General features: G+C 32.4%; 1 protein-coding gene across 1 annotated transcript; it reads left to right on the top strand.

Moving 5' to 3' along the window:
- The first annotated feature begins 8,160 nt into the window (after positions 1-8,160).
- Positions 8,161-13,019, top strand: LOC145603972 (DEMETER-like protein 2). Its single transcript, XM_081659936.1, has 16 exons — positions 8,161-8,371; positions 9,189-9,716; positions 9,897-9,987; positions 10,068-10,470; positions 10,581-10,660; positions 10,756-10,840; positions 10,943-11,037; positions 11,118-11,189; positions 11,270-11,306; positions 11,403-11,758; positions 11,850-11,886; positions 11,981-12,038; positions 12,119-12,198; positions 12,288-12,368; positions 12,431-12,545; positions 12,922-13,019. The coding sequence occupies exons 1-16, from the start codon at positions 8,161-8,163 to the stop codon at positions 13,017-13,019; spliced, it is 2,427 nt and encodes an 808-aa protein (XP_081516062.1).
- Positions 13,020-13,223: the final 204 nt, after the last annotated feature.

The following is a 13,223-nucleotide window of genomic DNA, read 5'->3' as shown; positions in this document are numbered from 1 at the left end:
TTTATAGATTATCTTTTAAAATTTTTGAGAACGTTTCTCAACTTTATTTTCAATCGAGGAAATTATATATAATAATAAAATTAGAACGACATGTTACTTATAAGTAAACGCAAAATTCAATTATGTTTATTAAATTTAAAGTACCATAAGCGATTATTAAATTGGTAACTTTAAAACACTCTATTCAATTTAAGTGATCCCATCTTGAATTAAGTGATTCCAAGATCCTTTATTCGTGCAATAATTAACCAGAGTGAGGCTCTGCAATCAACCATTACATTTTCAAGGTGAGTAAACTCTTTACTGATTACAACTCTTGTAATTCTTGGTTGAATAATTAACCATCGCATGTTTAATTATTACTCTTAGCTTCAAGGTTCTAAACGCTTTAGGTAACCTTGTTGAATATAACCAATTAAAAGTGTAGATATGCGGTCCTACCCCCACTTCCCCAAGATATATTATGATGCTCTGCTGAGGGCTGACCCATCACAAACGATCAAGGTTTTCGTCGGGTTTTTAATTGGAAAAGTTGCATCAATATTACTGGGATCTAGATTTATTATGTTGTGATTAAATAGTGAACTCTAGCGCATCATCACAAAACATCAATAAAATCTAACATGCATAAAATGCTGAATGCATAAATGAGACATAGCATGGCCCCTAATCCTAAGAAAACTAATAAAGTAAATGCTCCCACTTGAATCATCATGGATCGCATCCACCTTGCTCCTTTGGGCCTTCACTTCATGGGCTTCTTGGATTAACTGCAACCTGTAATTCTACTCTATTCTATCTACTACTTAAATAAAATAAAATAAAATTACAAAATACTTTATCGGTTCGTAGACCGTACTAAGATTACAAAAATACATCACGATGCGCAGATCGTATTTAGCAATCTACCGGGCCATACTAGTCATTATATAACAATAAACAACATCATATATTATAAAATTGCCACATAATAAATCACTCATCATGTTTTCCTAAACTACAACATCGAATGTTCACAATTAAGGAAACATGGCATCTAATTAAATGTCTCATATTTTAATTAATGTAATTAGACAATATCATATATTATTCATGATCATCAATAAAATATCATATATTCTAAATTAGTCATGAAATAGGATCAAATCTTATTTTAATCTTAAAAGATAAATCATATTTATCCTCAAAGATTATCCTAACAAAGTTAGGAAATTCTATCCTAATTACTAGCCAATCACAAAATTTTAAATCAATTATATCCAAAAATAATTATGGGATAATCACATTATTTAAATCAATTATTATCCTTTTGGAATATGCTCAGAATATCCTAACAAATCTTATCCAAAATTAACCACTTTAATTTAGGATAATTACCAATTTAACAACTTAAATATGGATAATATCAAATATAACAACTTTTGAATATTTGATTTTATTCTTAAATAAAAGAGTTATCCAAATAAAACAAATTTTATCTTTTAAAATAAAAGATCATATTTTCAAAATATTTTAACTTATCCAAAATAAAACTGATTTTATCCCAAAATAATTCATAATTATCTTGAAATAAATTTCCAAAAAACAGATTTTTTTTTTTTGAAAAACGTGCGCCAGCCACCGTGGTGTGGCCAGCCGAAGCCAGCCACGGTGGCCGTACACCTTGCGGTGTACGCTGCACAGCAGCGACGCAAGGGCAGCAGCAGCACACACAACACTTGCGCGGCACTGCTGTCGCTGCTCCTGCTGTACGAGCACCCTGCCCAGCCCCGCCCTCCCTCCTGGACCACCTGGTGCGGCAGTCGCCGTGGCAGCGCCACCCAACCGCGGCTGCCGTACCTTAAATCCTTCCTTTTTTATTTTTTTATTTTTTTTTTGATTCAATTTTAATCAACAACTTTTGTTAAATAAAATTCATGCGGTCCATGATAAATTAAAACATAACTTTTATGCTAATTCATGCAATTTAAAATTAAATTCACAATCTAATTTTAAAATCTAGGGTTCTTCATGAAAACAATCCCCAATTTAACTTAACTTTTAAATCAAATCATTGATCATGCAAAATTTACAATTTATACATAAAATCAACTAGATTAAATTCATGAATCATTAAACAAACGAAATCGAACAAAATCAAGCACAAAATCAGATTTTAGGGCTAATGAGGTTCGAAATTTTCGAAAAATTAGGGTTAGGGTTCGAAAAAATTCGAATAAACTAGGGCAAAATTCGGATCTCTTCATGGCTATTTTGAGCATTATTAAATCACATTTAATCAATTCCAAGAGTTAAATCACATTTAATATAATAATTGACCCATAATTAAATATTCTCCCTCCTAATTGAATTAAAATTGTGGACTATCAAAGAATTATTGGCAATATGCGTAAATGCAATAGGCTAACTGATACCACTGTAGGAGTTTATAGGTACTACGCAGCGGAAATAAACATGAATCATATTCATACAGTACCTAATCCAAGGATCTAATGCATAACACATAAAGAACAAATAATTGTACCTTTGAAGCGTGATTCCACGTGCGATCGAGCAAGAACAAAAGGGAGATAAAGAACCCCAAGCGTGATTCCTCTATTTGGTCCACGGGCACAAATTAAACCTCCACTAATGCTAGTTAGTCGTGACTGAACGCTTCAATCAACCTTCAACGGAGAAGAGAGACACGAGCTAACCATGAACCACCACGACGAACACCACGAGCCACCATGAGGGGCACCGCACGTACGGACGTGAAGGGGAGAGAAGAGGGCCGTGAGTGAGGAGAATGTTTAGGGTTTTGGGATTGGTTGCCTTGATGTCAAAATTCACTGAGTGTGAATTATGACTGCTTACTACAAACCCTAGGCATGGATCTTATTTATAGATCACATCTCTAAATAAGAGCCCATGTCAAAAGCCCAAAACCCTTATCCAAAACACACTACTCTAGCTCAACACTCTACATGGTATGTCATAATCTAATGAGGCCCATTAATGGGCCTCTTACTTGTTTAACCCAATACCCTTGTTGTGTGACCTCATAGGATCCATTCTATAAGGCTTTGGGCTATTTAACTAACCCAAAGATCAATTATCATATCTAGCACCAGATATTGACGACCTTATAGAATGAACTTATTATCTCCATAATAGTGATCCTTGATATATTTAGTAATTGCACTTATCGAAGACATAACTCCTTCACATATATATATGAACTTTAAGCTCATGTCTTGCAAAAATAATTCTTTTTCTTTTTTAAATAACTTTTAATTTTGATCAGATTTTGTAATCAAAGAAACAATAATTTATGATTACTAAAGATATATTATGAGCATAATAATAAGTCATTAAACTGTTTCAAAAAAAAAAAAAAGTCATTAAAAAGCGGTCTTAAGATTTACTTTACAATTTTTTTGGAAAAATAATAGTATAAGTTAATCCATTCATTTCCCAAACATAGGTCTTGTTCTCTTCAACTTATAATTGCTGAATTGAAAATATTTATAATTATATGAAGTCATTTTTGCTGAATTGAATTTGAATTATTTTTGCTAAATTTAAATAATTTTTACTGAACTGAAATTTATTTTACTAATTTCAAGTTATATTTGTTTTTTGAAATTGATTTTTGCTAAAATTATTTTACTAAACTGAAAATATTTTTGTTAAACTGAACTTATTCTTACTTAACTGAAACTATTTTTACTGAACATAAATTATTTTACTGAATAGTATTATATTAAGGTGAAGAGACCATGTTCTTACGTCAATTTAGCTTTTCTAATTGTCTTTATTAATATGAAATATAGTACTAAAATTAAGATCTGTAGTTACTTTTTTTTTAAAAGAAAAGTATTGCTTCATATCCAATTTTTTTTTTTTTTTTTTTTTTTTTTTTTTTTTTTTTGTGACATCATATCCAATTTTCATAATAACAATTTGATTCGTTTCCAAAAAAAAAAAAAAAAATGATTAGATTTAATTCTTCCAATATTCTCATTGTCCTATTTAATACTCCCATCATTTTTTTTAATAATAAGACACTTTTTAATGTCCACTACACACTATACATAAAGTGCTTACTTGAAATTTTAAAATGATAATCATTTAAAACTGAAGTTTCAAGACTTGTATTGATATTAAAAGCTTGAACCAATATTGTTTTTAATCGTATTATTATTTTTTTTAATTGAATTTTGTCAGTAAAAGGCTAAAAAATTTGCAATAATATAACTTAATTTGGATTTTCTAAATAGATACAAATAATCAAATTCTAATTCAGGATGGATCTGATAGGATTGAATGAAAATTCATATTGAAATAGATTATAAGTCAAATTATATTTCAGATCAAATCGAATTTGTTGTAAATCCAAACAGAAAACTGGACACTCTTATAAGTGGCGTAATTTGACCGACACGTTTCTCGACGCGGAGCTTTGACTAAAATTATCTTTAATTTTCATTAGAAATATTAAAATTAGGGCATGTTCACATTTACTTAATTTCAGTTCAGTTCAGTTCAGTTAAGCTCCAATCAGTTCAGTTCAGTTCAGTTCAGTTCAGCTCCAATCAGTTCAGTTCAATTCAGCTCCTAATTTTCCTCTCTCATAAAATATTAATTTCAGCTCAGTTCAGTTCAGTTCAGTTCAGCTCCAATCAGTTCCTTTCAGTTCAGTTCAGCTCAGTTCAGTAAATGTGAACAGGCCCTTAAAATATGAAAATACATTGAGGATTATTGTAACAAGCTTGTCAAAATTAAATAAATAACGAAGGTCAAAGTTAATTAGAGGTGTCAATTCGGGTACCCGATTAGGTTTGGGTATATTAGATCGATCTGGTGTATTTCCAAGTTAAGTCATGCTAAGTCGTTGTGTCCATGTGAGTCGAAATTTGAATTGAGGGATTTTTTTTTTCAGGTTAGATTGGGTTAAGGTTAAACAGAGTGAGCAACCATCCGTAAGTACTTCATAATGAGAGCTCTCAATCCAAAAGGATAACAAACCTATTTTTTTAGAATGTATACACACTATCAGAAAGGGGATATTGTGAAATTATGCCAAATTTTGCCTCCAAATAAGAAGATAAAGAAGGGACTAAAATATCAATTCAAAAGAAAAGTAAGAGGAATGCATATGTTAATTAGTTTTCACTCCGTTTCGTAATATTCGCAACATTTTAACTGCAATACATGTCAATGCACAATTTTGACCATTAAAATTTGTAATTATGTATTATTAAGAAGAATAAAGGTTAATATAATGAAAATATACTTAAAAGCTAATCTAAAATATTTCACAAACTTTAATATGTGGCTGGCCACAACATGTGGCCAACCACTATGGGAATTACCTTGTTAGTGTTAGAGGGGTTACTTCTTTGGCGTTATAGGGGTTAGTTGGTCATTGTTTAGTGTTACTCGGTTAGTGTTACAAGGTTTACTTGGTTAGTGTTATTGGGGTTACTTTGTCTGACGCTAGCCGCACGGAACGCGTTGAAAATATCTTATTACATGGCATCTTATGTTATTTATTTATTTCTTTATTTATTAATGGATAATCAAAGTAAACATATATGAATAGTGTAAAAGTCAAAATGTTGCGATTATTACAAAACAAAGGGAGTAATTGATCATTGGAGTCGTGATTTTTGTTAATTTAGTTGTTTGTTTATATTAGGATTTGTTTGTATGTTAGGGTTTATCAAAAAGGTTTAATATTTTGTTCTATTGTAGTTCGTTGGTAAAGATATATTCGGAATCGCAACGGTTGTCAAGTTTTCAAATGCGTTCATGCGAAACCGATGAAAATCATCCTTACACGACTACAACAAATCATTAGACTATCTCTCCGAAAAGCTTGTATATTTCAACGATGTGTGCGCGAGAGATGTACCACTGTACAAGATCTTTTCAACGATCGTAGCTTTAATGAAGGAAACCCTAATTTGATTCAATTTTTATATAATGTTAATTTAGATTTCATTTGCAGATACTGGATGACTTTTTATTAATGAATTGTTTTGTTTCAAAAAAAAAGTTCGAAGAATGTATATTTACTCCGTAGAATATCTTTAATTTATACTATACTTCATATATTAATTTACTTCACACTAAAAAAATGTTCTTTAGAATGTATATGTACTCCGTACCACAAGACAATATTCTTTTATAGAGTTGTACTACAAACATACCACATCATGGTCATCATCCCGTGGCATTGTACATCATGAAAAATCGAGTATATACAAATTTATATTCATGATAAATTAAAAAACGTTTGTCTAAAGACATTTTTATAAATAAATTAGCAATTTTTTATTAAATTTGTGCATAATAATGTTCATTTATTTAAAAAATGTTATACTAACTGAAATATTAATTTAATTTATTTATAAAAATGCCACTAATTACTAAATAAATATTTTTTTTAATTCATCACAAAGATAAACCGGAGCTTCATTTAAAAGACCATACAATTGCACGAATATTACACTAGTTGATGGTCTAAAGTTGGAGTAGTCAACTGAATTGAGTTTCTCGTTTGTATAAAATGAAAGGAAAGGCTACATGACTGACCATCTCCTACCATTGTCACTTCACTGCTGTAAAAGAGAGAGAAAACCAAAGAGTAAAAGAGACGCATAATATAGGGAAGAAAATTGCAGTGCCTTTCTTTCAAACAAGTAAATTTCTACAAACTATAGTTGGTAAATTTAAGGATAATTATTTGCTTAATTATCAAATTGCATCTATGATAACGTGATGATTTTGATGATATTTTTATTTTTTCTTTTTGAAAAAATGATGATTATGATGATATTCTTGCACATACTTAGTGTTGATTGAAATATGTGTTCAATTGTTATGAAAGAAAAAGGTTTCTATTTTTGTTTATTGTACTTCAATGGATTAAAGTAATTGAAATTCTACACATTATTCCTCAAGTATTTTGGAAAATGATTTTAGCACAACTATTTGTTTTTTAAATTGATTTTTTTGGTATAGAGAGAGTCATAATAGAAATGATGTAGACGAAATTTGATCATAAGAATACCAGTTTTAATATTGTATTTTAACTGAGGAACTTTAAATTGGGTTCTTTAAAAAATGATGACTTACTTGTGATCAATATTCATGTTAAATTTTCCAGATAGATAGTTATAATTAGTTCATATTTAATGTGACAATTAGTCTATAATAAAATCATATCTTATCTTTTTATTTGCATTTAGATTTCCATAGTTGAATATCTTTTGTCTCGTTATAAATTATTATCTCCATTTTATATTATTTGCAACGATTCGCCACTTTCTACTCACATTTCATGTTAAATCGTTGTAAATAATATGAAACGGAGGTAGGGCCTGTTTTCTTACGTTGAAATTCAGTTCAGCTCAGCTGAGTTCTGTTCGGTTCAGTTCAGCTCCTAATTTCCTTCTCTTATAAAATATTCATTTCAGTTCAGTTCAGCTGAGTTAATTCAGTTCACTTCAGCTGAGTTCAGTCAATGAGAACAGACCCGTAGTATATCTGAAAATTTCATATGTGAAAAGTACATATTAATACGAATCTAATGATATCTCATTTGATACTCCGTAAGTTTTTATTTTAAAGATTAGTATTACAAAATATAAATAAGTTCAATGTTTGGTTAAATTTGAAAATTCAATAAGATCATAACGGATTAGATCAGAGTAGATCAGATCATGTAACCGTCATTCGTTGTAGATGGATCAGAGGGAGTATAAAACTAAAATTAATACTTCGATGCTCGTTGTAAATGGCATTGTGACATAACAAATATTCTTCAATATTGAGCAGTAATGAATTAGATTATTGATTTTAGGCACTGATATTAAATAATATGGATAGCAAAGCAAAATATGATGGACTAGTGTAGTAGTGTAAAGTGTGAAGAACAATTTAAAGCTGTGTTCATATTATTAGTGGGAAAATTGAGTTCTCTTTGAATCAAAATTCTGTTTATGTTTTTTGTTTTCTGATTAGTAAGACAAGTTTATGCTGTGTTGGATTAGTGGGACGATTATATTTGTTACTAGTGCATAATTTTGAAAATATAGCTCAATGATACTGTCCTTATAGCTGGTGTTTTGTTTACAGGAATTTACAGGTCTTCTACAGAAAACTGCAATCATGTCCTCAACTTCAGCAAGTCTTTGGGATGTGCCAGTGCCACGAAGGGCCCGTTCTTTGCTTCTTCGTTGCAAAAGACGCCTTGTTTTTGATGATGACACACCCTTGATCAGCAAAAAAAGTCGAGCTGATTTAGTGTTGGTGCCACAAATGACTGTGGCTGGCGATGGTTCAAGTGCACACAAGATCCTGAAAAATTTACCAGTTCCTAGTATGTAAACTTTCCTTTGGGTGTTTAATTTAATAAAACTTATAATGGACTAAAGTAGTTACCTATATTGAAACCTTCTTTGTTGGTAATAAGATGACATGGATGTATGCTACTTATCTTATAGTTCAATATAACATGGCATTAGCAATTTAGCTTATAGTACTTGTATACGCGTACATTTTACACTCAGTAGCTTGCTTCAAGCATGTGTGAATTAAATATAAGACGGACTAAAAATCTGGATATAAACACAAGGACTAACATTACATAAAGCATGGTTTAATCATTAATGAATATACTATTGTGGTTTTTTCCCCTTTTCGGCTTTTCAGCATTTCATTATCCGGCAGTAATTAGGTAATACTTTCAAGCAGGAGCTTTGGCAGAATTTGACGTGTTCTGGTTTTCATGATGGATTAAGGTTTACAACAGACCGGGATTGTATTTTTGTAAAACAACTATCAGAATTCACAACAAATCAGGAACAAACCTTTTATTCTCCCATCTCTTCTTCTGAAATAATTGCTTGATCATTTAAACACCAGTATATGATGACTTCTAGGCTTTTAGCTACTGGTAATTGTAGTCAAGTAAGTGTATTGCTTAATATCGAGCTGCTTCCTCTTTCTTTGGCGACTCATAAAGGAATTGAATGACGTATTTTCCAAAACATAATATAATGTATTTGTGATGTTGTAGATTATAGTACAGAATCTAGTTAATCAGTAACCTTATTTACCTTAGTAGTATTTTTCAACTGAAAGAATGCATGATATATATGTACAAAATGGGATTGACTGAAAAAAGTGTTTTACAGGAACTTTGAACAATGAGGAGCAAGATGAGTCAAAGGATGAAGAAAGCATGAGTAAGTCAGCAGTGGTTGGACCACAGACGCCGTTGCCTTCAATGAAAAAGCGTGTTTCACGTAGAGGAGGCTCCCTGACCAACAAACAAAGCCGATCAATATCAAAAGCTGTGATTAATCTTGAGGAAGATAAGTTGCGAAAAATTTCAGAATTAGCTGAGAAATCAGTCTATTTCACCCGCTCAATCAATCAACAAGTGTCGAATGCATTTAAATTGGTTGAAGTTCAAGAAGCGAGTAGTATAAGTACTCAACTGAAAGGGCATGGTGGAAGGGTCTCTATTGATGGTAAGAAAAAGCCATATCAGAAAAACTTCAAGGAGACAAACAGAGCATGGAAAGAGTTACTGAAGAAAGCTATTGCTGAAAGCTGCGAGATTTTAATGGAAAAAGATGAGAGTATTTTGGTGGATGATGAATTGCAGTTTTTCCATGAAAAGGTGCATTCATTCGCAAGTAAAGTTGGCGCCATTCAGGGTGAGTGATTACATTTTAGAATTTTAATTTTACTGCTTGATGTTATTCTTTCATCAGTAAAGCTTTTTATAACAAGATACTGATTTACGATAGTGTAGTGAGCATTAATTAGCTGTTCTGCTTACCACCTAATGCTTCTTGTAATGAAATGTCAGCGTTTCTTACTTACTTTTAACACAGGGAACAGAGTCTATTTTCCATGGAAAGGATCAGTTTTGGACTCGGTTATTGGTGCATTTTTGACTCAGAGGGTCAGTGACAACTATTCGAGGTATGCTTATATTTAATTGTACTTTCAGAAACCAATGTGAAGATGGGTGGCAGCACTAACCAGTTGAATTCTCAATGCAGTTCGGCTTTTATGTCACTTGGTGTGAGCTTTCCCCAGTATCGTGATTGTGATACTTATAGCCGGCACCATAGAATGCTGAGAGAAAAGAGATCAATAGGTGGCTTTTCTTGCCAAAAGCAGGATTTGAAGGGGGGACATTTAAAGTTGGGGCCTGAAAGCCAGAAACCATTAGATGAGAAGAAAAAGGAGACCTTGAGAAAAGGAAAGGCTGCAATTATGGAAAAAATTAAGCCTGATTGGGACACTTTGAAGACACAATATTCTAGCAACACGGAGACAGAAAGAAGCATTGACGCAGTAGACTATGTTGACTGGCATGCTGTCAGGCGAGCAGATATGGTGGATATATCCAATGCTATTGAATTGAGAGGCATGAACAAGAAACTAGCTAAGCGCATTAAGGTTAACTTAGTTCTTAAAATACCTTATAAGTTTTTTTAATAAAGTAAAAATATAAATGTCTACTTCTGTTATTAGTGCAAGTTAATGGAATAATGATTGTAACAATGTAGGAGTTTCTGGACAGACTGTTGAAGGATCATGGAAATTTGGACCTTGAATGGGTACGAAATGTCCCCCCTCTTCAAGCGAAGTAAGCATGACTGCCACTTACTGTTGCATAACCTCTCCGAAACTTTCTTATGCTGTTATTTTTGTACTGCTTGCTCACAAATTTCTTATTTCTAGGGAGTTTCTTCTAAGCATATATGGATTGGGGCTGAAGAGTGCACATTGTGTCCAACTTCTAACACTCAAACAACCTGCATTTCCTGTATGATTTATACAATGTGATTATTTTTTTACTAGGGAATCTTTTTTGATGGGATCATTTTATGAACTTTGACTATATATTTGATGACATTTTTTTTTCAAGGTTGATGTGAATGTTGCTCGTGTGACAGTGCGTCTGGGGTGGGTTCCTGCCCCGCCAAATACTAGTGATATGCTTCAGATGTCTGTTTTGGAAGAGTAAGAATACTCTGCTCTTATTTCTTTGTTGAAACACCACTGACTGCTTTGATAACAACCTTTAAATGTGCTGCTTGTAGGGATTCCAAGCTACATGATTTGATTAATCATTATCTTTTTCCTCGGTTATGCAAACTTGACCCAAAGACCTTGTAAGATATTCTTTAACTATGAATTTCATGCCAATAATAGACTCAATACTTTCTTATACTTTACGCTTATTTGTTTTTAGGTACGAACTTCATTATCACATGATTACATTTGGGAAGGTAATTTTAGTAACTTGTGTTATTGAGGTTATGAATTTCTTGTTCACTTGAATGTAAGGTTTTGAAGTAACTGCGTCTCGTTTATAACTAGCACAGGTCTTCTGTACAAAGCAGAAGCCTAGCTGTACTGATTGTCCCATGAGAAAGGAGTGCAAGTATTATGCTAAAATCAACATAGAAGACATTGGTGTCATGGGTCGGGCTAAGACTCAAAAAAAGTCGGTGAAAGCTAAGCAGCAGCAAATGTTGTTGAAATCAAAAAATGAAAAACAGAAAGGTCTGGAAATTGATCATGAACAGTTCTACCATGAAGGTAATGTTGAAGCTCCTAAAACTCCAGTGAAAGATCAACCACCCCGGAATTTGAAACAGAAAGGACAATATCACTCAAAAGCTATTTCTTTAGTTGGAAAACAACCCAAAAAAATCCGAATAAGAACACAACACTTTGTGTAAGTTGGTGGTTTGAAACTCTCATTTACCTTTTACACACAAATCATCCTATGTGATGATCTTTTCTAACTAATTGAATCATCAATGCAGCTATGAACTTCCAGATTGGCATCCAATATTAGAACAGGTGAGTGACCGTACCTTGTTTGGCAATATGCAAGCTAAGATTATAGGCAACATGTTTAATTATGTCATCGTGACCATTAAATGCAATGTTATAGTTTGATGACCGGGACCCTGATGATCCATCCCCATATCTTCTTATTACATGGGAATCAGGTATGTCAACTTGTTTAAATGTTTAATCCTAGACAAAAATGACAGATTTAAGTGCTAATTGCATGACTTTGATACATCAGTACCTCCGTTGGCCAATAGTATGCTGTCTGTGGGTGTTAGCCACATAGCAGGGTCTCAGACAGTACTGGGAACAGTTATGGTAAGAGAGATGCTAGCTAATAATTTCTAAATTAAAACCTGGTTGTATAAACAAGTTTGTGTTTCTAAAACTTACATATAAACCCACAGATCCCATGCAGAACAGCGTTGAGGGGCTCCTTTCCGCTAAATGGAACTTATTTTCAGATAAATGAGGTGCAGTCATTGGAAGTTTGTAAAGATTTTTAGCAGCAAATTTTCACCTACCTAAGTGGAATTCTGTTGTGATGTAGGTTTTTGCTGATCAGAAGACCAGCCAAATGCCAATAGATGTTCGCTGCAAGACATTGCAGCAACTCCCGAAGAAAATACTGTACTGTGGAAGAGATTTATCTAATATTGTCAAAGGTGAAACATGCTTGATTCTGTTATCTGTTTCATAAGGCAACTGCCTGGATAAATATGACCCCTTTATAATTAAGCCTGTTTGATGACTTGGTTCATCTACAATGTCCTGCATAGAAGTAAATAATTTGTATCATACGAACTGTAATTAGAAGTTATACCATTTGCTCATCAATGGTATCCCAAATTTGGTGTGGGATGGAGAACACTCGATGTAAGAACTTGAATCAAATGGCTAATTGAAAGTGTTGTCTTGTTAGGTTTATCAGCGGATGAGGTCAAGAGCCTTTTCAATGAAGGTGCATTGCACGTTCTTATGGTTTATGGGTAAATTGCATGTTAATAATGTATTCAGTCTGATGTTTTCGGAATGTTTCAGGTTATATTTGTACAAGGGGTTTTGACAGAGAAACATTAGGTGCTGTTAATTTAGAAAGGCGATTGCATGCGTTATCCAAGAGTAAAAGGAGAAATTAGGAAGCATTAATGGTGTACATTGCTGCATAATCCTGGTAAAGTGTGACCAAAAATTTTGTACTTATAATTTAGGTATGATTGTTCTATGCATTTAAAGACCAGGGATAACATTTTTGCAAGAGTAAACTAAAGTGTAGAAATGTATAAAATTTCAGATGTATGTAAATTCTTACAATTATATATTTTTAACTTTCCATACTTTTC

Source organism: Chenopodium album, chromosome 22, assembly GCF_948465745.1.
Source record: "Chenopodium album chromosome 22, dcCheAlbu1.1, whole genome shotgun sequence".
Taxonomy (NCBI): domain Eukaryota; kingdom Viridiplantae; phylum Streptophyta; class Magnoliopsida; order Caryophyllales; family Amaranthaceae; genus Chenopodium; species Chenopodium album.
The sequence above is the reverse complement of the archived record's forward strand: the minus strand, read 5'-3'. Positions and strand labels throughout refer to the sequence as shown.

Coding starts and splice junctions, on each gene's coding strand:
- LOC145603972 (XM_081659936.1), top strand. CDS start 8,161: ATGTCCTCAACTTCAGCAAGTCTTTGGGATGTGCCAGTGCCACGAAGG. Junction 8,372..9,188: donor GAAAAATTTACCAGTTCCTA/GTATGTAAACTT, acceptor AGTGTTTTACAG/GAACTTTGAACAATGAGGAG. Junction 10,661..10,755: donor GTCCCCCCTCTTCAAGCGAA/GTAAGCATGACT, acceptor TCTTATTTCTAG/GGAGTTTCTTCTAAGCATAT.